The sequence below is a fragment of the Cucurbita moschata genome, unplaced genomic scaffold, assembly GCF_002738365.1.
Source record: "Cucurbita moschata cultivar Rifu unplaced genomic scaffold, Cmos_1.0 Cmo_Scf00018, whole genome shotgun sequence".
Lineage (NCBI taxonomy): Eukaryota > Viridiplantae > Streptophyta > Magnoliopsida > Cucurbitales > Cucurbitaceae > Cucurbita > Cucurbita moschata.
Genome location: NW_019268534.1, coordinates 4,149,402 through 4,170,194, shown reverse-complemented (window position 1 = coordinate 4,170,194; position 20,793 = coordinate 4,149,402). Strand labels below are relative to the sequence as shown.

The 20,793-nt window shown below is 31.7% G+C and overlaps 2 protein-coding genes and 1 long non-coding RNA gene across 3 annotated transcripts; 2 read left to right on the top strand and 1 right to left on the bottom strand.

Annotated features, from left to right (window-relative positions):
- Nucleotides 1-2,851: 2,851 nt before the first annotated feature.
- Nucleotides 2,852-18,474, bottom strand: LOC111456241. The gene is made up of 3 exons (XR_002712727.1): nt 18,341-18,474; nt 3,579-3,581; nt 2,852-2,889 (listed from the first exon to the last, which is right to left on the bottom strand). It is a non-coding gene; the product is annotated as an uncharacterized LOC111456241 (long non-coding RNA).
- On the top strand, nt 6,455-9,262 carry LOC111456237 (pectinesterase-like). Its single transcript, XM_023098052.1, has 3 exons — nt 6,455-7,047; nt 7,544-8,063; nt 8,528-9,262. The coding sequence occupies exons 1-3, from the start codon at nt 6,514-6,516 to the stop codon at nt 9,217-9,219; spliced, it is 1,746 nt and encodes a 581-aa protein (XP_022953820.1). The 5' UTR covers nt 6,455-6,513; the 3' UTR covers nt 9,220-9,262.
- LOC111456238 (alanine aminotransferase 1, mitochondrial-like) lies at nt 13,845-19,143 on the top strand. The gene is made up of 15 exons (XM_023098053.1): nt 13,845-13,975; nt 14,125-14,175; nt 14,761-14,811; nt 15,167-15,232; nt 15,311-15,372; nt 15,637-15,715; nt 15,798-15,902; nt 16,021-16,131; nt 16,234-16,371; nt 16,451-16,525; nt 16,640-16,760; nt 16,868-17,022; nt 17,178-17,252; nt 17,752-17,955; nt 18,769-19,143. Exons 1-15 carry the CDS (start codon nt 13,919-13,921, stop codon nt 18,883-18,885), a joined length of 1,467 nt encoding a protein of 488 aa, XP_022953821.1. The 5' UTR covers nt 13,845-13,918; the 3' UTR covers nt 18,886-19,143.
- Nucleotides 19,144-20,793: the final 1,650 nt, after the last annotated feature.

Genomic DNA, 20,793 nt, shown 5'->3' with positions numbered 1-20,793 from the left:
GGTTCAGTTAACTTGAAAATAGGGTATAATCCAACTCTATCCTACTTTTAAAAATATAAAAAATAATATTTAAATTTATAAATATGTGATATTATCATGTATTTTAGACAAATAAAAATTTAATAATTAAAAAATAATAATCCAATTATTTAAAATTTGAGATATTCCCAAAATATTCTTTTTTTTCTTTTTTTTTTCTTTTTTCATGAATTTGCAAATCGTTATTAATTTCTAATTGTGAAGAAAATTGGTAATTCCAAAAATGTCTTTTTCGAAGATGCTTCTCTTCTCTGTTGGAAAAAGGATGAAACCGCGTCGTATTGTAAAAGAGAGAGAAACGTATGGTACTAAAAGTATTCCCATAAAATATTTTAAATTAATTTCTTTTACAAAAAAAAAAATATTTTTTTTTTCGAAAATACACTTAATTTCAATAATACCTTTAAATTTAAAAAAAAAATCTTAACTTTTATAATATTATCATTTTTTTATAAAATTTTTTATTATAAAAGTAATTAAAAATATCTTTTACCTAACCATCCAAAATTTTCCACTCCTAAGTAAAATACTCAAGTCACGTGCTACCTCTATTTTAAGTTAAGGCAATACATTCTTGTACAACATCGCAACTCAAGACCATGACACATGTAGATAATCATATTTATTTTTTTAGACTTAAGCTAAAATAGGATTTTTTTAATTTAAACATTTATTTATTTTATTTAGTTTTTTGTTTGGTTGTTTTTAAAGTTGTTTTCCATGAAACTTGAGGGATTACACTTAAAATTTTAAAATTTTAATTTTTTTTTTTTTTTTTTTTTACTTTAAAATCATCCTTAAAACTTTTTTAAAAGTTTAAAAATATTATTATCGGAAACCCATTAATGCTTTAGTTCAAAAAGTACTTTTAATTTTTAATTTAATTTTATTGGATTAAATAATAACAAAATTAGTTTAAAATAACAATAATATTAAATGGCGAGCTATGATTTGCTGATTAGGAAGCCAACGAGATTCGGCTGTGAAGAGGCTAAAAGGGCGAAATTAGCGGTAGTTCTTCACAGTTTGCAGCCACGAACGTGATGAATTTTCATTATTTTAATTGTCGAATAAAGAATTAACTTTTTAATTATTTATTATGATTAAACAAATAAAAAACAATTTTGTCTTTTTTTTTTTTTTTAATAACTTTGTTTTATTATGAATAAAGCAAAATCTTTTACTTTAGCAAGGACATTAGAGTGATGTGCTTTTTCAAGTCAAAATTGTCTCAAAATTTTAAAACAAATGTAAAAAGTTAAATAAGTCATTTATAAGAATCAAACACGTATTTCAACTATATGATATGAAAACAAAAAAATAATATAACTCGTTGCTGTTCCATAATTAGTAACTGCTCAAATCCCCAGACAAATATTGATATGAACAAAGAGACATCAACATACAATATTGAAGAGGAATGAAGAAAATGTTATCAAAAGAGGTTGCAATTCATGCCACATTGAAGAGGAATGAAGTTTGATGGTTATAAATTTTGGGTGGGTTACAATTTAGAGTTATTGTATTTTAAGACTTTTTATTTTTACAGTTACCTAATAGCTAATTATGGCCATATGAATGTTACAACTTTTGGAATGTCTTTAATCGTTTCATTTTGAGGCTATATAAAGCTTGTATGTTGTATTTGTAAGCAGACTTGGAAAATGTATTAAAAGAAGCATTTGTGCTTTCTTTAGCCAATGGCTAAGTTTATTTGCAACTCTATGTAGTTTAGGTTGCATGTAGAATCATTTAAGCTCGACATGATCAATCTTGCTTGTGGAGTGATTCGAATCTCAATCAAGTGTTCTTGTCTTGAGATATTTGATCAACAAGAATCATTGAAGCTAGACATGATCGATCTTGCTTCTGGAGTGATTCGAATCTCAAACAATGTTCTTGCCTTGAGATATTCGATCAACAAGGTAATCCGAATCTTATTCCCCTTGTATTGATTTCTTATCTTATCAAATATTGTCATTTTTTAGGTTTCCCTTCAATGTTTTTAAAACGGATTTGTTATAGAAAAGTTTTTACATCCTTATAAAAATGTTTCGTTCTCTTCTCTAACCGACGTAAGATCTCACAATCTACCATTTTTAAGCTTCAATGTCCTCTGACACTCTTCCCCTCTCTAATCGATGTGGAATCTCACAATCCCCCTTTCATGGTCTAGAGTCCAGTGTCCTCTCTGATAAATCGTTCCCTTCTCTAATCTACGTGGATCTCACAATCCATCTCATTCGGGCCTCGCGTCCTCATATTATATTTAGCTTGGGTTGATTATTGTTCCAGTCTTTTATTAAAATTTGTTGTTTTTTTAATAATAAGATAATGTTAATATCTAAATTAATTTTAAAGTTATTTACTTGACAACTCGACAATTATTGAAAATTATTGTTGTTTTGTTTTGTTTTTTTGTTTTTTTTATTTTTATTTAAATGAAACAGCGGCTATTAAATAGTGCATATACGGTTCATTTACATTATAAATTGTGCTTAAAATCATTAATGTCACAAATATTTTAATTAAGCTGATTAAATAATCTAAAAAATTATAATTTTCTTCCACAAAATTATATATATCCCCGAATAAAGCAGGTATTATTAGAAATTAATATTATTAATATGATTAAATTAAGAGCATGGCTCTGACATCATATTAAGAATCTCAAACCATTCCAAATATATTGTACACTTTGAGCTAAGCTTGTTAAGAATCACGACTCTCCACAATGGTGTAAAATTATATATATCTTCAATAATCCTCCTCTCGAACAAAGTATACTATAAGTCTCCCCTGAGGCTTATGGAGCTCTCGAATAGCCTCCCCTTAATCGAGACTCGACTCCTTTCCCTGGAGCCCTCGAACAAAGTACACCATTTATTCGACACTTTAGTCACTTTTGACTACACCTTCGAGGCTCACAATTCTTTGTTCGATATTTGAGGATTCTATCGACATGGCTAAGTGATATGATAAGGAATCACTACAAGGGGAGTAAGATTCAGATTACCTTGTTGATCGAATATCTCAAGCTAATAACACTTTGTTTGAGATTCGAATCACTCCAGAAACAAGATCGACCATGTCTAGCTCCAATGATTCTCGTTGATCAAATATCACAAGATAAGAACACTTGATTGAGATTCGAATCACTCCACAAACAAGATTGATCATGTCGAGCTTGAATGATTCTACATACAACCTAAACTACTAGAGTTGCAAATAAACTTAGCCATTGGCTAAAAAAAAGCACAAATGCTTCTTTTAATACATTTTCCAAGTCTCCTTACAAATACAACATACATGGCTTTATATAGCTGAAACCACTCAAGACATTCCAAAAGTTGTAACATTCATACTTTAATGGCCATAATTAACCATTATGTAATTGTAACCTAAAGTAAATTAAAAGTCTTAAAATACATTAATGAAATACAATAACTCTAAATTGTAACGCACCCAAAATTTACAACAATCAAACTTCATTCTTCTTCAATGTAGCATGAATTAAAACAATTTTTGATAATTTTGACAACCTTTTCTTCCCATCTTCATTGAAGTATATTGTATGATTGATGTCTCTTGGTTCATATCACTAAGTTTAGAGCATGACTCTGATACAATGTTAGAAATCACGACTCTCCATAATGGTATGATATTGTTCATTTTGAAAACTCATGATCGTTCATAAATTAGTCAATGTGGACTCACTCCCAATAATCATCAATAAAGCTCAGCTTTTAATTTTTAATTTTTAATTTTTATTTTCATACCAATAAAAATAGTATTATTTAGGGCTCTTTTCTTAATTAGTCATGGCCAGATTCCTCGGAAAGAAAAAAATAAAAATAAAATTTGATATAAATAATTAATATTTTCGAGGGATCCTACGAGATCGCAATATGGTTACATTGAAATTATTAGGTTGAGAATTTAATGAGGGGTTGTTGGAGGGAAGAAAGCGATGAATTAGGCGAAATTTGTGTTGCATGGCTTGCTGGACGATCCAAGTAAGACTAAACTTTCAAAGCAACAAATACGGAAATTATTTGGACTAAATAAATAAAACCAAATTTGCTGCAAAAATTAAATAAAAATAATTGTGGTGGGTCCCACCTTATATCTTTTCAGCTTTTTTACCCCTATCGTCATTTCTTCTTACTTACACGCCTTCAATAAAAACAATAATAAAATATGACGTGGCACCTACCATATATTTCTTAATTAATTTTTTTTTTTATATAAACTCGAACTCAGATTAAACAAAAATATGTTTCAATTCATGTCACATTAAAGAATAATGAAGTTTCCTGATTATAAATTTTGGGAGAATTATAATTTAGAATTATGATGTTTTATTAATGCATTTTATGATTTTTTTTTATTTACGTAAGTACATTGGTTAGGGTTTCATGATTACTTTATCCCGTGCAAATTCTTTGCCTGTAACTATTCAATATCCTTACGAAAAATCAATCGCATCGGATCGTTTCCACGATCGAATCGATTTTGAATTTGATAAATGCATTGCTTGTGAAGTATGTGTTCGTGTATGTCCTATGTATCTCTCTGTTGTTGATTGGAAATTGGAAACAGATATTCGAAAGAAAAGATTGCTTAATTATATTCATTTCAGGATTGATATATTTTGTGGTAACTGCCTTATTTACATAGTGGTTAATTATAAATGTTACATGTGTCTGATGGAAAGTTAAATGGATTCATTTTGAAACTATGTAAAACCATGTATGTTAACCGTAAAAAAAAAGCATTTGTGTGTTTTTTTAGCAAATAACTAAGTTTTTTTACAATTCTATGTAGTTTACGTTGCATGTAGAATCATTCAAGCTTAATATTATCCATCTTGGTTGTGGAGTGATTCAAATCTCAAACAAGTGTTCTTGCCTTGAGATGCTTGATGAATAAGAATTATTCAAGTTAGACACGATCAATCTTGCTTATGGAGTGATTCGAATCTCAAACAAATGTTTTTGCCTTGAGATATTCAATCAACAAAGTAATCTAAATCTCGCTAAAAAACTATATTAAATAGGTAAACAATATTTTATTCGAGTAATTGTATGAAATTCGCAGTTCTTCACATTAGTACGATATTGTTCGGTTCGAGCTTAAGAGAAAAATTAATTTGCGTTTGGTTTTCGTGCAACGCCTCGTACCATTAGAGACAGTGTTGTAATGATGTTCGAGTTGATATATTATGACAGTTGGAAAAAGGGGAGTATAGATGAAACTTAAAATTTATATTAAATAAATAACCTTTAAAAATTTCATCCTAAATTGAGACATACCAACGTGTTAGGTGAGGAAAGGCGACAACAAAATAAATAAAATAATGACAATGTTAAAATCATGGGAAATAATTAATTTAATATTGTTTTTTTTTAATGACAGTAGACCGTTGTAACTCTGCAGTAGAAATAATAAAACTATATATTTCGAGCCAGACAATCTCGTCTTTCCATGCTATTGTTAAGTATCAATTAAACGACGTCGTTTTCTAATAACCCTATTTGGACCGTTGTTCATTTCTGGCGGCTGAGCAGTATCCTTGTACATATTTGTCATAATTTTCCCTTTTCCAATAAATATGAATTTAATTTTTTATTATTTTAAAAATTATTCATTACTGTTCATTTTTTGTTCCAATTTTGATTTAAAATTATATTTTTAAAAGTACTCTTTAAAAAAATAATTTAAAAATTACTTTGGGAAATAACAGAGAAAATAAATAATTAGTCGTCTAATACAAACTTTAAGGATATATATATATATATATATATATATATATATATATATATATATATATACTATTTTTTTAATAAAAATAATATATACTTTTTAAATTAAAAAATAATATACTTTTTCCAGGCTGTCAAGAGCCACCACTCACAAGTGGTTCTTGGGATTTTTAACTTTTGTTTAAAAAAAAAAAGAATAATGCTTTATCTATAGTCGTGGAAAGTATTGAAAACTAAAACCAATTATTTTATTTATTTATTTATTTTATTTTTATTTTTTTTATAAAGCTACTTTGAAATTAACCAACGTGGGTCTCACTTGAATATAAAATATTTTAAAAATTTTAAAATTAAAAAATTTATTTATTATTGTTCTTAGCATTGAAATTTTAAAATTTTATAATCACAAGAAACAATAAGGAAATTTTAAAATCTTGACCTTGACGCTCCGAGTCATGCATCGGCATTGCCATAATGCCATTATATAATATTTTAAAAAAAGACATGCAGTATTAAAATTTTATTTTTTTATTCATTAAATAAAAAAAAACATTAAATTATTTAAAATTTAAAGTAACGACAACAATAATTGTACTATTTCTCTCCTCCACAGTCCCTATCCCCTTGTCTGCGAGTCTATATTAGCCCTTACTCTCTTCTCCACTACCTCACACTACCTCCCACAAATCCCCTCTCTTATTCCGACAACATGGAACAACCCATCGCCGCCGGAATCTCAAGTTCCGGCAACCACCTCCCAAAGCCGAAGAACAATAGAAAGAAGCTCATAATCCTAGCCGTGTCTTCAACCCTCCTTCTGGTGGGCATCGTCGCCGGAGTGGTGAGCTCGAGAAACGGCGGCGGAGAGGAGGCTAAAAGCCATGCCATTGTGAAGAGCACGTGTAGCAGCACGTTGTATCCGGATCTGTGCTTTTCGAGCATTTTGAAGAGCGATGGGGCGATGAAGAGAGTTGGTAGTAAAAAGGATGTGATCGAGGTGTCGATTAATATTACGGTTAAAGCGGTGGAGGAGAATTATTTTAAGGTGTTGAAATTGTATGAGTTGAAGAATATTAGTCACAGGGAGAAGATTGCTCTTCATGATTGCCTTGAAACCATTGATGAGACGCTTGATGAGCTTCATAAGGCTACTGTTGACCTCCATGAATACCCGAATAAGAAGTCTCTTAATCAACATGCTGATGATCTCAAGACCTTGCTTAGTTCCGCTATTACTAATCAGGTATGGAATTACGACTCTCTGTAATAGTACGATATTGTCCGTTTTGAGCTAAAGTTTCGTGGGTTTACTTTCGAATTTCCCAAAAGGGACGTGGAGCCCTCAAACAGTCTCATCTTAATTGAGGTTTAACTCCTTTTTCTAAGATAAAGAGACTTGTGAAGCCCTCAAACAGTCTCTCCTTAATTGTTGACTCATTTCTTTGGAACGAAGTATACTATAGGCTTGTGGAGTCCTTATCCTCTTAATTCATACTGGCTCCTTCTTTTAGAATAAAGTACACCATTTGAGGAATCTATTTAACGGCACGACTCTGATAGCATGTTAGAATTTTAAACTCGTGACTTTATTTTTTGTTTTTTTAAAAGATTTCATACCCATAGATATGTATTATTTACTTAATTAACCAATGTGGTACTCTCTCCCTCCCAGGATGGAACGTATTCATGTTGAATAAATTACAATAAATTTAATCTTTTATTCATATTCTCTCCGACAGGAGACATGCCTCGACGGGTTTTCCCACGACGAGGCGGACAAGAACCTGCGGGACAAGCTAAAAGAGGGTCAAATAGAGGTAGAGCGCATGTGCAGCAATGCGCTAGCCATGATTAAGAACATGACCGATACAGACATAGCCAACTACGAGGCCAAAATGGGAACAACAGCCAACAGAAAGCTCAAGGAAGAGATCAACGACGAGCAAATCCAGTGGCCGGAGTGGCTGTCAGCCGGAGACCGACGTCTGCTGCAATCCTCCTCCGTGAAGCCGGACGTGGTCGTGGCGGCGGATGGCAGCGGGAACTTCAAGACAGTGGCGGCCGCCGTCGCCGCCGCCCCGGTAAAAAGTAGCAAGAGATTTGTGATAAGAATTAAAGCTGGGGTTTATAGAGAGAATGTAGATGTGCCAAAGAAGAAGACGAATATAATGTTCATGGGAGATGGAAGAAGTAACACTATAATTACCGGTAGCCGGAATGTCGTCGACGGCAGCACCACTTTTAACTCTGCCACCGTCGGTAAGCTCAATTTTTACTCGTTTTTTCAGTAATTTTTTTTTTTACCTATTTTTTAAATTTGTCAAACTAGTCTTAATTACAAATTAATCGATCTAAAATTGTAATTATTTTTTTAATTAATTGCCCAAAAAAGTACAATTTTGACCCTCTCCACTCGATAAGCTTTTCAAAGCTTATCATTCCCCGTTGAAAGATACCTTCCATCCAATGCATGGTGGAGCGCACATGGGCAAAAGTGTCCGATATGCATAAAAATATCAAAATAAAAAAATATATTTTGTTTTATTATTATTTTTTTTATCCAGCACCGAATCAGAATCTATATTTATTTTTTAATCCAAATATAATTTTGGTGATTTTATTAGATATTATATTAAAATAATATATTTCATTTTATAAAAAGAAAAATAATATTCTCCTTTGATCTGGACTGATGTCCGACACGTGGACCATGATTTTGACAGCTGCGGTGGGAGAAGGATTTCTAGCGCGTGACATCACATTCCAAAACACAGCCGGTCCCTCAAAGCACCAAGCGGTGGCTCTCCGCGTCGGAGCAGATCTCTCCGCCTTCTACCAATGCGACATGTTGGCTTATCAAGACACTCTCTACGTCCATTCCAACCGTCAGTTCTACATCAACTGTCTCATTTCCGGCACCGTCGATTTCATCTTCGGCAACGCCGCTGCCGTTTTCCAAGACTGTGACATTCACGCGCGTAGACCAAACTCGGGTCAGAAAAACATGGTCACGGCTCAGGGTCGGTCCGACCCAAACCAGAACACCGGAATCGTTATCCAGAAATCCCGAATCGGAGCCACCTCCGATCTCCGGTCGGTCCAGAAGAGCTTCCCGACGTTCCTCGGAAGACCGTGGAAGGAATATTCTAGAACCGTGATCATGCAGTCGTCGATAAGTGACGTCATTGACTCGAAGGGATGGCATGAATGGAGCGGTAATTTTGCTCTCAACACGTTGTTTTACGGTGAGTATCAGAATACTGGACCGGGTGCTTCGACGAGCGGGAGGGTGACGTGGAAGGGGTTCAGGGTAATTCGGAGTGCCACGGAGGCTGAAGGTTTCACTCCTGGTAAATTTATTGGCGGTGGGAGTTGGTTGCGGGCGACTGGGTTTCCTTTCTCTTTGGGACTATGATGATAAGCTGTAATTTTATTTTTTACCGTATTTACTGTGGTAATTATTTTTCTATTTTCTCTTTTTGATATGTTATGTCCAATTGTGAGCGTGTAAGTTTATTAAAATAAATACAAATTTTCTATTTTCTTTTTTTTGTCTCCTGCGACTTTTTTACTAACAAAAAGATAAATTGACAGATCTTTTAAAATATACCTTTTTCACTTTTAATTATTGAATAAAAAATTCTCTTCTTTCCTATTTCCTCTTTTACCCTCCTCTCTCTCTCTCATCCTTCATCTGCCTGCCGGCAATTTTGCCTTTCAAAATTCAATGACTTTTAATTTTAAGTTTGTGGATATTGAATTTTATGTTTTATAGCTCTGAATTTTACATATTATAAATAATATTATCTATTTTAAATATAAATTTTATACTAAATTAATAATTTGAAAGATAATAATTTTTATACACAACAAAATTAAAATAAGTCTGAAAGTTAATATGTGGATAAATAATCTAATTAATTCCTTATAAATATCTGCATGTTAATCTTAATTTTTAATTTTGAAAGTTTATTAATATTTTTTTAAAGGTAGTATAATGGTAATATTATTTTTTAAATTTTTTTAAAAAAAATGTTTTTGAAGGTTTAATAAAACTTTCTTATTTTTAAAATAATTTTAAAAGTTAAAAAGTTATTATGAAAACTATTTTAAAAGTTTAAAACTAATCATCTTGTTAGGTGTATATTTTTAATATTCTTAAAAGTTGTTTTTTTTTTTTTAAAAAGTTAAAATATTATTATAAATTTTATATATATATTTAAAAAATAAAGAGTAAAGTTTCATAATATTTTATTAATTTAATCTAAAATTTAGGGACAGTAACAGCCATGGTGGCAAAAAGGACGGAGCAGGGTGCTGGGTAAAAGTTGGCCAGCTGGCCCACTTTTTTTTTTAAAACGTGGGACCAATTCAGTTCTCTTATCCGGCCTAACAGCACCGACATGATGCCGATGCATTTAATAGTCGCACAAAGAGTCATATATTTCCTTTAATTACACGTTTTTTTTCACATTATTCTTTTCCATTAGTCATCTTGTTAGCTAATTAATAATATCACTGTAGCAATTATTTTTATTCTCATCATACATACTTATATATTTTTATACTAATGTTTATTATTACTCTCACCTCGAACCCATTTTAATAAATAAATTTATTTATTTTATTTTTTGTATTTAAATATTATTACGGGTCTATATATATATTTATATTTATAATAAATTAATCTATTTTATTACATATAATAGATATTTATTTGATTGGTTAGGTCTATTATAATAACATATAATTTCGGTGGACTCTTATTGGGCCCAGTGGGCCAACATAATCTATCGGTGTCCTGAATTTACGTTGGGCTCCACCGGGCCCATGATTTTGGATCGAGTTTGATATTATTATTTGAAGGACATAGTCGAATTTTCGCGAACGTAATTTTGGAGTAAATTTTTGAATATTGGTAGATCCGAAACATACGAATCGAATACGAATCGAATATAATTAATTTGTCAGCAAACAAATCGAGAGTGGTGGGGAAAGGAAAGGCGGGTGCAAACTTGAGTGACCAATATGTTTGTAAAACATTTAATTTTGTGTTCGTTAAATTCTTAAATTTTATATAATTTTTAATTTTATATAAATTAGATTATTGAAATGACGATTTGAAATCTATATTCGACACTTAATGTTGTTCAATGGCATGTCAGGTAACAGTACCACAATACTTATATATTTAAAAGCTCGTAAACCACTATTCCCAACACAAACTTAGATCGTTTGTTTCCACTCGTATATTCCTATAATCACTCAGACTAGTCTTGATTTATTCATGACCCTTTATTTTAAAAAAATTAACGAGATAAAAAAAATATATAAAAATAAAAAATTTATGAATAAAAAAAATAAAAAAAAGAGTAAAAAGATGATATAAAGGAATTTGGAAATTATAATTTTTTTTAAAAATAAATTAAAACTCTTTGACATCGAATACATATATATTATATTTTTATTATTTTTCTACAAGGATTCAAAAGAACTGTCATTTTCGCAATTATTTAATTAAATTATAATATAATTTTTATTATTAAATAGAAAAAAAAAAAAAATATATATATATATATATATATATATATTGTAAATGACTAATTTGATAGAATGGATTAAAAATAATAATAAAGAGATAATATATACAGATAGATATTTATTTATTTATAAAATTATTATTTTATTCTCTGGCCACTCAAATTTTGACACTTATAATAATTTGTCACATCAAATAATTTCGCATGGAATTTTGCTGCCATGTGCTTGATGTCCACGTCATGGACCTTTCACAACATAGACAACATCAAAATGTCAATTTTCCATTTCATTTCATTTTGTCTCCTTAATTTCAATTAATAAAAAATATGTATTAAAACTTTTTAAATATTTCAAAAAAATATATTTACAATTAATTTTTAAAATTTAAAAGTAATATTAACGCGTTTAAATTTTAAAGAAGAAAGTTTGAAGATGATTTATGAAATGGAGATAAATGTTTCCATCCATATATTAATGTTTGAACTTTTTTTCGAAGTTAATGTTATTTTTAATATTTTACTAGTATTTATTACCTACGATTAACAATTATATATTTTTTATTTTTTATAAATAAAATTTAAGGTATTAATAGAACTTTTTAAAAATATTTTTGAAAGTTTAAATATTTTTAAAATAAAATATTAATGATCATTTTTTAAAAAATTAAAAAAATTGTGAATATTATTCAAACTTTTTAAAAGATTTTGAAAAAATATATATATATAATTTATATTTTGCTCTTAATTTTGAGTTTCTTTTAATATTATAATTTGTGGAGTCCAACAAATATTTGTACACGTGTCATTGACATAAGGGCCGAGTAGACGAAATACAAACGATTATAATATTAAATTTTAATTTTGAGTTATTTAAATAAGCGAAGTCTTAGTTGACTTTTGAAAATTTTAAAATATTTTATATTTGTTATTGTATAAATATAACAAAAGTTTCGATATACTTTTTTAATATATATGTCATTTATTGTTTTTTATATTATTTCATATTGTTTTGTCAGGTTTTCATCTCTTAAATAATTATATATTTAAATTATTAGTTCAAATTTCAAAAAAAAAAAAAACAAATTAACAAGCTTATTAAAACTATATACTTAAAAATATTTTAAAAATAGATAACTTAAAAAACACATCGTGGAAATAATGTTTGTATTCAAAATGATTATAAAAAATAATAATAATAAAAAAAAGTCATAATTTACCTCTTTAAAAAATAAATACATCAATTGGGTTGGTGGCCACGACAACTTAAATAGAGTTCGATTTTTTAAAAATTATTAATAAAATCATAATTATCTACGTTATATATTGCATTAATAACTACAATTTTTTGAGCTACAAATATGAATGGTAAACGTAAAATATTCTTAATTTTCATAATGATCTTAAAATAAGGTATAGTTTATGTTACATTAATAACTAAAAGTTCTCGAACCATTCACAAGTCACGATGCACTATAAATATTGGTTACAAACATCAAGTATTCTTAGTTTTTACAATAATCTTAAAAATAGGATTTGACTGATCGAGTTGACCTGACAAAAAAATGTCAATGGAACCCAAACCAAATTTTTAAAACTCAATTCATAGGTTGGATTAAGTAGTTCAAGTTGGTCAAAGTTCTCGAATCATGTGAACGTGTTGGTGACAACAAAGAAATTTGGTAGAATTTTGTGTAGGAAGAAAACTTTGTAACGAATGCTTAATTAATTTTCTACTACTTCCACCAATGTCAGATAAGGGTAAATTGGGACATTTTTCGTTACCATTCATTATTCAAACGTCATGCACGTATTTAATCATGTATGTATTCATACATGTAGTTATACATATTTCTATATATGTATCTACAAGTGACTTTTTAACACATGTATCTGTTGTAGTGATCCTGTTGAAATTTTAAATAAATTAAAAAAAAAAAATGATCACGTCCAGACAAACATTGGACTAGGATAAGGATAAATAAGATAAGTTACCTTATACTAATCTTTTCTTTCCATTTTTAGCTCGTTTTTGTAGGCAAATTAAAATTTTATCGGTTTAAATTTTTAATAATGATTTTTCTTTTTCAATAAACAATAATAATTAAACCAGAATAAAAAACAGTTACCAAATACAAATTTGTATTCACTTGTAAAATAAAACAATTTATTTTTTATAAAAAAATCAATTTGTTTAAAAAAAAAAAAAAAAAAAAACCGTTCGCGCCTTAATTGAGATTCATTCAGTGCGAAGGTCTGCCATGGAAGAAACTGAAATGAGCTTCAACGGCGGAATGGACGACGGAACGACGAGAAGGAGCTGCGTTGTTGCTTCTCTGTCTGAAAATTAGATGCAAACTGCAAATCAATGACTCAATCCATGAGCGGCGACGAGATGACTTCGTCAGCTTCGACAGTGACAAAAGCATACGCGTGTAGTCATGGAGGAGCCTTCCTTTTTTGCGCCCCAATAAATCACGACGCCGAAGTTCGAGGCATTCAACTTTCGATCACTTTTGCACCTGCTCCTACTTATTTGTACTTCTTTCCTTCTTATCCGCTTCTTCATCCATTTCGATGGCCTCTACTTCCAACGATTCCCTTCCGATTTCCATCCACAACATCAATCCCAAGGTTCGGTCTATTCTTTTTCCAGTTTGATGATTTTGTGCAATGTTGGATTGAGTTTTCTTTTACAGCTAAATCGTGATCCTGTTCTCTGATATCGTTGTTTTGTCGATCATCAATCCACCGTTCCCTAATTTCTGTTTAATTTTACATAGGTTTTGGAATGCGAGTATGCTGTTCGTGGTGAGATTGTCGCCCTGGCTCAGGTACCTTTACTGATTTTGATCTTTGCATGCTCACGACTCTCCAGAATAGTATGATCAATCCCTAAATTAATCGATGTGGAACTTTGGTCTTCCAACACCTCCCCTCGAACAAAGTGCGCTTCCTTTAATTGAGGCTCAACTCCTTTGGAGTCTTAGTCATTTTTTACTATGTTTTCGAGGAGGGTTGACTCCAAAATTGGAGTCTTTTGTTCGATATTTGAGGATTTACCAATCTATTGACACGACTAAATTTAAGGCATGGATCTGATAGCATGTTAGACGAACACGACTCTCCACAATGGTATAATATTGTCCATTTGAACCCAAGCTCTCAAATTAACTAACTGAGGTGGGAGTTTGGTCATCCAACAAAAATTAGTAATGAACAATCCGCAAGGTTCAGCAGGAAATCTAAGCAAATCATGGCATTGAGTTGAAGGATTTGAGTATTACTTTGTTACCAATAAAGTTGAGATCTGAGAGCTGGTTTGGGCTTGTTTAATTAGCTCCAAAATTGATATAAATTGCTTGATTTGTGATAGTGCCATCCTTCTGCTTACCATCTTTTATCCTCTTAACTAACAGAGACTGGAAAAAGAGCTTCTGGCTAATCCAGGCTCACATGCTTTTGATGAGGTTTGATTACTTTTCTCATCTTATTTCTTGTTAGCATCTGGCACCGTTTATAATTTCGACCATTCTATCAATTCAACTCAATCACTACGATCACTACCGTTTAGAGTTTAGTTGAATTCAAATAAATTAAAAAAAAAAAAGTTTCATGAACTCCCCTGTTCAGGCTCCTCATTTAAGGCCATCATGGGAATGTAAACCTTTGGCTTATGCAAATTACATGCAGCCAAAAACAGTGTCCTTTTTGAATGGTAGCGTAAGGTTTGTCTCATGCTACATGCTTAATAACACAATCTTGCTGGTGCTGATAGGTTTTTGTATGACCCAGTAACCATTACTCTATCACTTTATGATGCAGATACTGTACTGCAACATAGGAAATCCTCATTCCCTTGGTCAGCAACCAATTACATTTTTCCGTGAGGTTTGTCAGTGTACTGTATGTTGGCACTCTCCATTATACCTTGAGAAATTGAAATCCTGATTATCTTTGTTTATACAGGTTCTTGCACTGTGTGAACATCCATCTCTTCTGGAAAGAAACGAAATAAACGGTTTGTTCAGGTACTTCAATTTAGTTAACTCATTCATGATGGAGACTGTTTAATCATGAAAAGAATTTATGTTTGAATACCCTGTTGCTTTCAAGAAAAGACTATACCAGCTTCAGGAAAGCTACTCAGAGTACAAAATATAATATCCGCTTTAGATCGATTATGGTTTTGCTCAGATTATATATATCTTCGTTTGCTCTTTGCCCTCCTCAAATTCTTAGCAATAATGTTTGTGCTGTTTCCTGCTTGATTTTCCTTAATAAACTTGTTGCAGTGAAGATGCCATTAAGCGAGCTTCGCAAATTCTGAAACAAATTCCTGGAAAAGCAACCGGTGCTTACAGCCATAGTCAGGTTGTTATCAGAAAAAAAAAAAAGGAGTTCTAGGCTTCATAAAATTCAGCTCATCTAACATTTGATCTATTCGTCACACCAGGGAATCAAGGAGCTGCGAGATGCCATTGCTGAAGGAATTAAAGCTCGTGATGATTTTCCTGCAGATCCTAATGACATATTTCTAACAAATGGTGCAAGCCCAGCAGTGAGTTTTTTTTTTAATATATGTGACAACGAATCTTTATATTTAGAAATGTTGACAGAAGATATTAACCTCAGAGTAATAGCATGTCAAAGAGGCTCTTTTATCTGTTTGTTATCAGGTCCATATGGTGATGCAATTGCTGATAAGTACAGAGAAAGATGGAATACTCTGCCCCATTCCTCAGTACCCTCTATACTCTGCTTCTATAGCTCTTCATGGCGGTACTCTTGTACGTTTTGTATTATTTCAGAAAATTCTTATAGTTTGATTTGATTTCTTTGAGTTAACGTGTAATGATTTCAAGAAGTTGAAACTTAATGGTGGTTTGCAGGTTCCTTACTATCTTGATGAAGCATCGGGATGGGGATTGGAAATTTCTGAGCTGAAGAAGCAATTGGAGTCTGCCAAGTCTAAGGGTATTTCAGTAAGGGCATTGGTGGTTATAAATCCCGGCAATCCTACTGGACAAGTATGTTATTGGATGGGTTTTGAATGTAAATCTTGGGATGAACTTATATTCTGGTTCCTACTTTAACATATGACTTTAGGTTCTCACTAAGGAAAACCAAGAACAAATAGTGAAGTTCTGCAAGCAAGAGGGCCTCATTCTTCTGGCAGATGAGGTACATCTAGAACATTAATGGAAGCCTGCAAACATAACTTTATTGGATATATTAATTAGATTTGAGTTCCTTGGATCAATACCAATATTGTTTAAGATCTGATGAACGGTGCAGGTATATCAAGCAAATATTTATGTTCCAGACAAGAAGTTCCACTCTTTTAAGAAGATTTCACGCAGCATGGGTTATGGTGAAAAGGATATCTCCTTAGTATCATTCCAGTCTGTCTCTAAAGGTTTGTTGTCTTAGTCCATATCTATTTTAGGCGTGGCAATGAGAATTGTGCACAGATTACTGGTCTGATTTCATGCCTTACTTTTTTTTTTTTTTTCCTGGTATTAGGATACTATGGTGAGTGTGGAAAACGAGGAGGTTACATGGGGATTACTGGGTTTAGTGCTGATGTGAGGGAGCAAATATACAAAGTGGCATCTGTTAATCTTTGTTCAAATATTTCTGGCCAGATTCTTGCTAGCCTTGTGATGAATCCACCAAAGGTTAGAATCTTCTGATTTCTATGCATAACTAAATTCATCCCGATTCGGCTCTTTATAAGGCAAAAATGTCTGCTAGAAAGAGTTAAAGTTTAGTGCTTAACTTATTATCAATTCATTTTTCCTCGTTTGTTGAAGACTATTGATGATTTGTGCAGGTTGGGGATCACATCTATGAATCGTATTGTGCAGAGAGAGATGGAATCCTCTCCTCCCTGGCGAGGCGTGCAAAGGTTTGTGGAATGAGAATACTCTCTTTTTTATTTCTTTTGAATCAATCATAATGTGTTGGAGCCATTGTTATAAATAGTAAAACTATATATAGAAAATTATGGTAGATATATATATTGTAGGGAATTATACATTAAACTAAAACCATATATATACCTCCCTTTTAGTTAGTGCTTCGAAGATGTAGTTTCTGCCGTCTATATTCTCTTAATACATATTTAAAAGTTTTCCCTTTTAGTTAGTGCTTCGAAGATGTAGTTTCTGCCGTCTATATTCTCTTAATACATATTTAAAAGTCATCTATATAAACTTTTAGCTAATATTTCTCTTTTTTTCTCGTCACCTGTTATTTCTCCTTTTTTCTTTCACCTGTTATTTGTGTTCCGTATTTAGTTGGTGGACTCTTATTTTTGTGTTTCTTTTTATATGCTCTTGCATATTCTTTCCTTCTTCTCAATGAAAGCTCGGTTTCTCATCATAAAATAATTGACTGTACTGCAGACATTAGAAGCTGCATTCAACAGTTTAGAAAATGTAACATGCAATAAAGCAGAAGGGGCAATGTACCTATTCCCTTGCATTAAGCTGCCTGAAAAGGCAATCAAAGCAGCAGAAGCAGCAGATACGACCCCTGATACATTTTATTGCCGCCAACTTCTCAACGCCACTGGAGTGGTTGTCGTCCCCGGTTCTGGCTTTGGGCAGGTCTGTCTCATTGGCTTAAGCTTTCAATCTATTCCAAATCATCATCTGCAGTATTTGACTTTTCCACCGTTTATATCACACAAAACATTTTTTTTAGTTTTCAAAATTTAGCTTAGATTTTGAAAATACAGTTAGGAATCACGACTCTCCAGATATGATATTATCCACTTTGAGCGTAAGTTCTCATTGGCTTTGTTTTGGGCTTCCCCAAAATTAATGGAGGTGTATTCCTTACTTATAAATACATGATCATTCCCTAAATTAGTCAATGTGAGACTCCCTCCAAACAATCTTAAACAATCTTCCCCTCGAACAAAGTATACCATAGAGTCTCTCCTGAAGTCTATGTAGCTCTCGAGTAGCTCCTCTTTAATCGAGGCTCGACTCCTTTCTCTGGAGCCCTCGAACAAAGTACACCCTCTGTTCGACACATGAGTCACTTCTGACTACACCTTCGAGGCTAGCCATTTCTTTGTTTGACACTTGAGGATTCTATTGACATGGTTAACTTGAGCATGACTCTGATACCATGTTAGGAATCACGATTCTCTACAATAGTATGATATTGTCGACTATGAGCATAAGCTCTCAGGACTTTATTTTGAGCTTCTTCAAAAGGCCTCGTGTATTCCTTGCTTATAAACTCATGATCATTTCCTAAATTAGCCAGGTGTGACTCCCTTCCTACCATCCTCATCAAAAGCTCATAAAAATTAAACATGAGGAGAAAGTGGAGCATACCAGCTTAATTTTCAAAAACCAAAAACTAATAAATGTAATCAAACCGGAACTAACCGATCCATTCTGCATCAGGTGGCCGGAACATGGCACTTCAGGTGTACAATACTTCCTCCAGAGAACAAGATCCCAGACGTCGTATCTCGCCTGACTGACTTCCATAAAGCATTCATGAACGAATATCGCGACTGAATTCCCAGAAGGGACTCCTCCTGTGTATCAAGGTGCACAACCAGTTTCCCTTACTTAATGGCAACTGTGTGTTATTGGATTTTTTCATGTTAATAAAGAATGTGGGGTTGTGTACCTAAACAATTTACCATGGTACAGAGTCTCTCTGTGCCCCCAAATATTCATTGTCCTGCAGAAAATAAAAACAACAAAGAACACAGAAGATAATCTGGAATTTCTGAGTTGTGATGACACCCGGAATGCACAGGCTTATTTTTATGTTTATTATTTCCCCTCTGTTATGTTCCCACAACAACGCACACACTCGATCAGATCACACTCAAATTTAGATGAATACAAAAAACAATAGTACTGAACACAACTTAGGGAAAACACTTCACACTCTTTATTAACACCAGAGAAGAGAATCCAACACTTTGTATAATACGACTACTTTGTATTTTTTTGGATGAAAATCTAAATAGGGTGTAAGATATTTATGACAGAGGGTAGACAATTTATTTCTAAAATATTTAGATATCTATATTTCTAAAATACTTAAATCATTTTTAATATTTAGGTATCTTTGTTCCTAACCTACCTAAATAGTTTCCCTAAAATAAATATACAATGAACTCATATAAATATTGGACTTGACCCTATTGGGCGAGTGATGATATTTTAACATAATATTGGTTAATCATTTTCTTAAAATAAATATACCATGAGCTCATATAATTATATAATTATTGAGCTTGACCCTTGGTTAGGAGTTTATAGTGATCCTTTCAAGCGCGTATAAGAAGTATACAAAGAATACCTAAATTACTATATAAAACTTTAATGAATATAGTCATAACTATTTATGATATATAGGAATATAGCTTTTTACTATGTAGCTACGTGGATATAGCTTTTTACTATACATAACTACAGTATATTCCATAACCTACCCCTACTCTACTCTCCATAACCTACCCCTATTCTATTCAGGGCGGGAAGGAAACTTTAGAAACAGAACATGGAATTCAAGGAAATAGCTCAATAAGAAATAGATAGGAAGGCTGCCAGAATTTGGATGAAAGTCCCACATCTGCTAATTTAGAGAATTATCATGAGTTTATAATCAAATAATACTATTTTCATTAGTACGAAGTCTTTTAGAGAAGCTTAAACCAAGGTCATGAGAGCTTAGGCTCAAAGAAGACGATATCATACCATTGTGGAAGATAATATTCAATTAATCATATGGGCTCCTTAATACGAAAAATGTGTCATTTTCTTTGATCATGCGCATCATCATGAGTCTCATCAGTTTTTTTTAATATTATTTATGAGATTGGATTTAAATCATCTAGAAGAAGTCAAATCTCAGTTGAAATGATCATTGGAATTGGGCAGTAAGGATAAGATTAAAAAGACAGCTGAATGGTGCAGATCTGACAGCTTAATATTAAAGTGTTCCTAAGTTCATACCAAGATAAATAATAATAATAATAACTATTTAAATTAATAAGAAAATAGTTTCACTTCATAAATCTTGTTATTACTATTACAACTTAGTTTAGATCCGTAATTAGTTGATTATATCTTGTTTTTCAATGAAATTGATGTATTTCCCCATTTTTAAATAGTCGAAATTGATACGAAATTCTTCCATCGTAGACTAGTTTGTCCTAAACATTATGACCTAATTTCCTAATTTCTCGATGCATCTCTCCTTTTGTGCACTAAATTCGTACAATTTTGTCAAAACATTTATAAGTCGTAAGTGCTAGGGATCATGGATCTTTACAATAGTATGATATTGTCCACTTTGAGCATAAGCTCTCATGACTTTGCTTTGAATTCTCGAAAGGCCTCGTACCAATATAATATTTAAATGTAAGGGGCAACTGGAAAAATAAAAAATGAAAATGAAAACAAATT

What these genes read in the sequence shown, in the direction of transcription:
- LOC111456237 (XM_023098052.1), top strand. Translation starts at nt 6,514, where the DNA reads ATGGAACAACCCATCGCCGCCGGAATCTCAAGTTCCGGCAACCACCTC. An exon ending in GTTCCGCTATTACTAATCAG is followed by an intron (nt 7,048 to 7,543) that starts GTATGGAATTAC and finishes TCTCTCCGACAG; the next exon opens with GAGACATGCCTCGACGGGTT. An exon ending in TTTTAACTCTGCCACCGTCG is followed by an intron (nt 8,064 to 8,527) that starts GTAAGCTCAATT and finishes TGATTTTGACAG; the next exon opens with CTGCGGTGGGAGAAGGATTT.
- LOC111456238 (XM_023098053.1), top strand. Translation starts at nt 13,919, where the DNA reads ATGGCCTCTACTTCCAACGATTCCCTTCCGATTTCCATCCACAACATC. An exon ending in TCCACAACATCAATCCCAAG is followed by an intron (nt 13,976 to 14,124) that starts GTTCGGTCTATT and finishes AATTTTACATAG; the next exon opens with GTTTTGGAATGCGAGTATGC. An exon ending in CCGGCAATCCTACTGGACAA is followed by an intron (nt 16,372 to 16,450) that starts GTATGTTATTGG and finishes ATATGACTTTAG; the next exon opens with GTTCTCACTAAGGAAAACCA.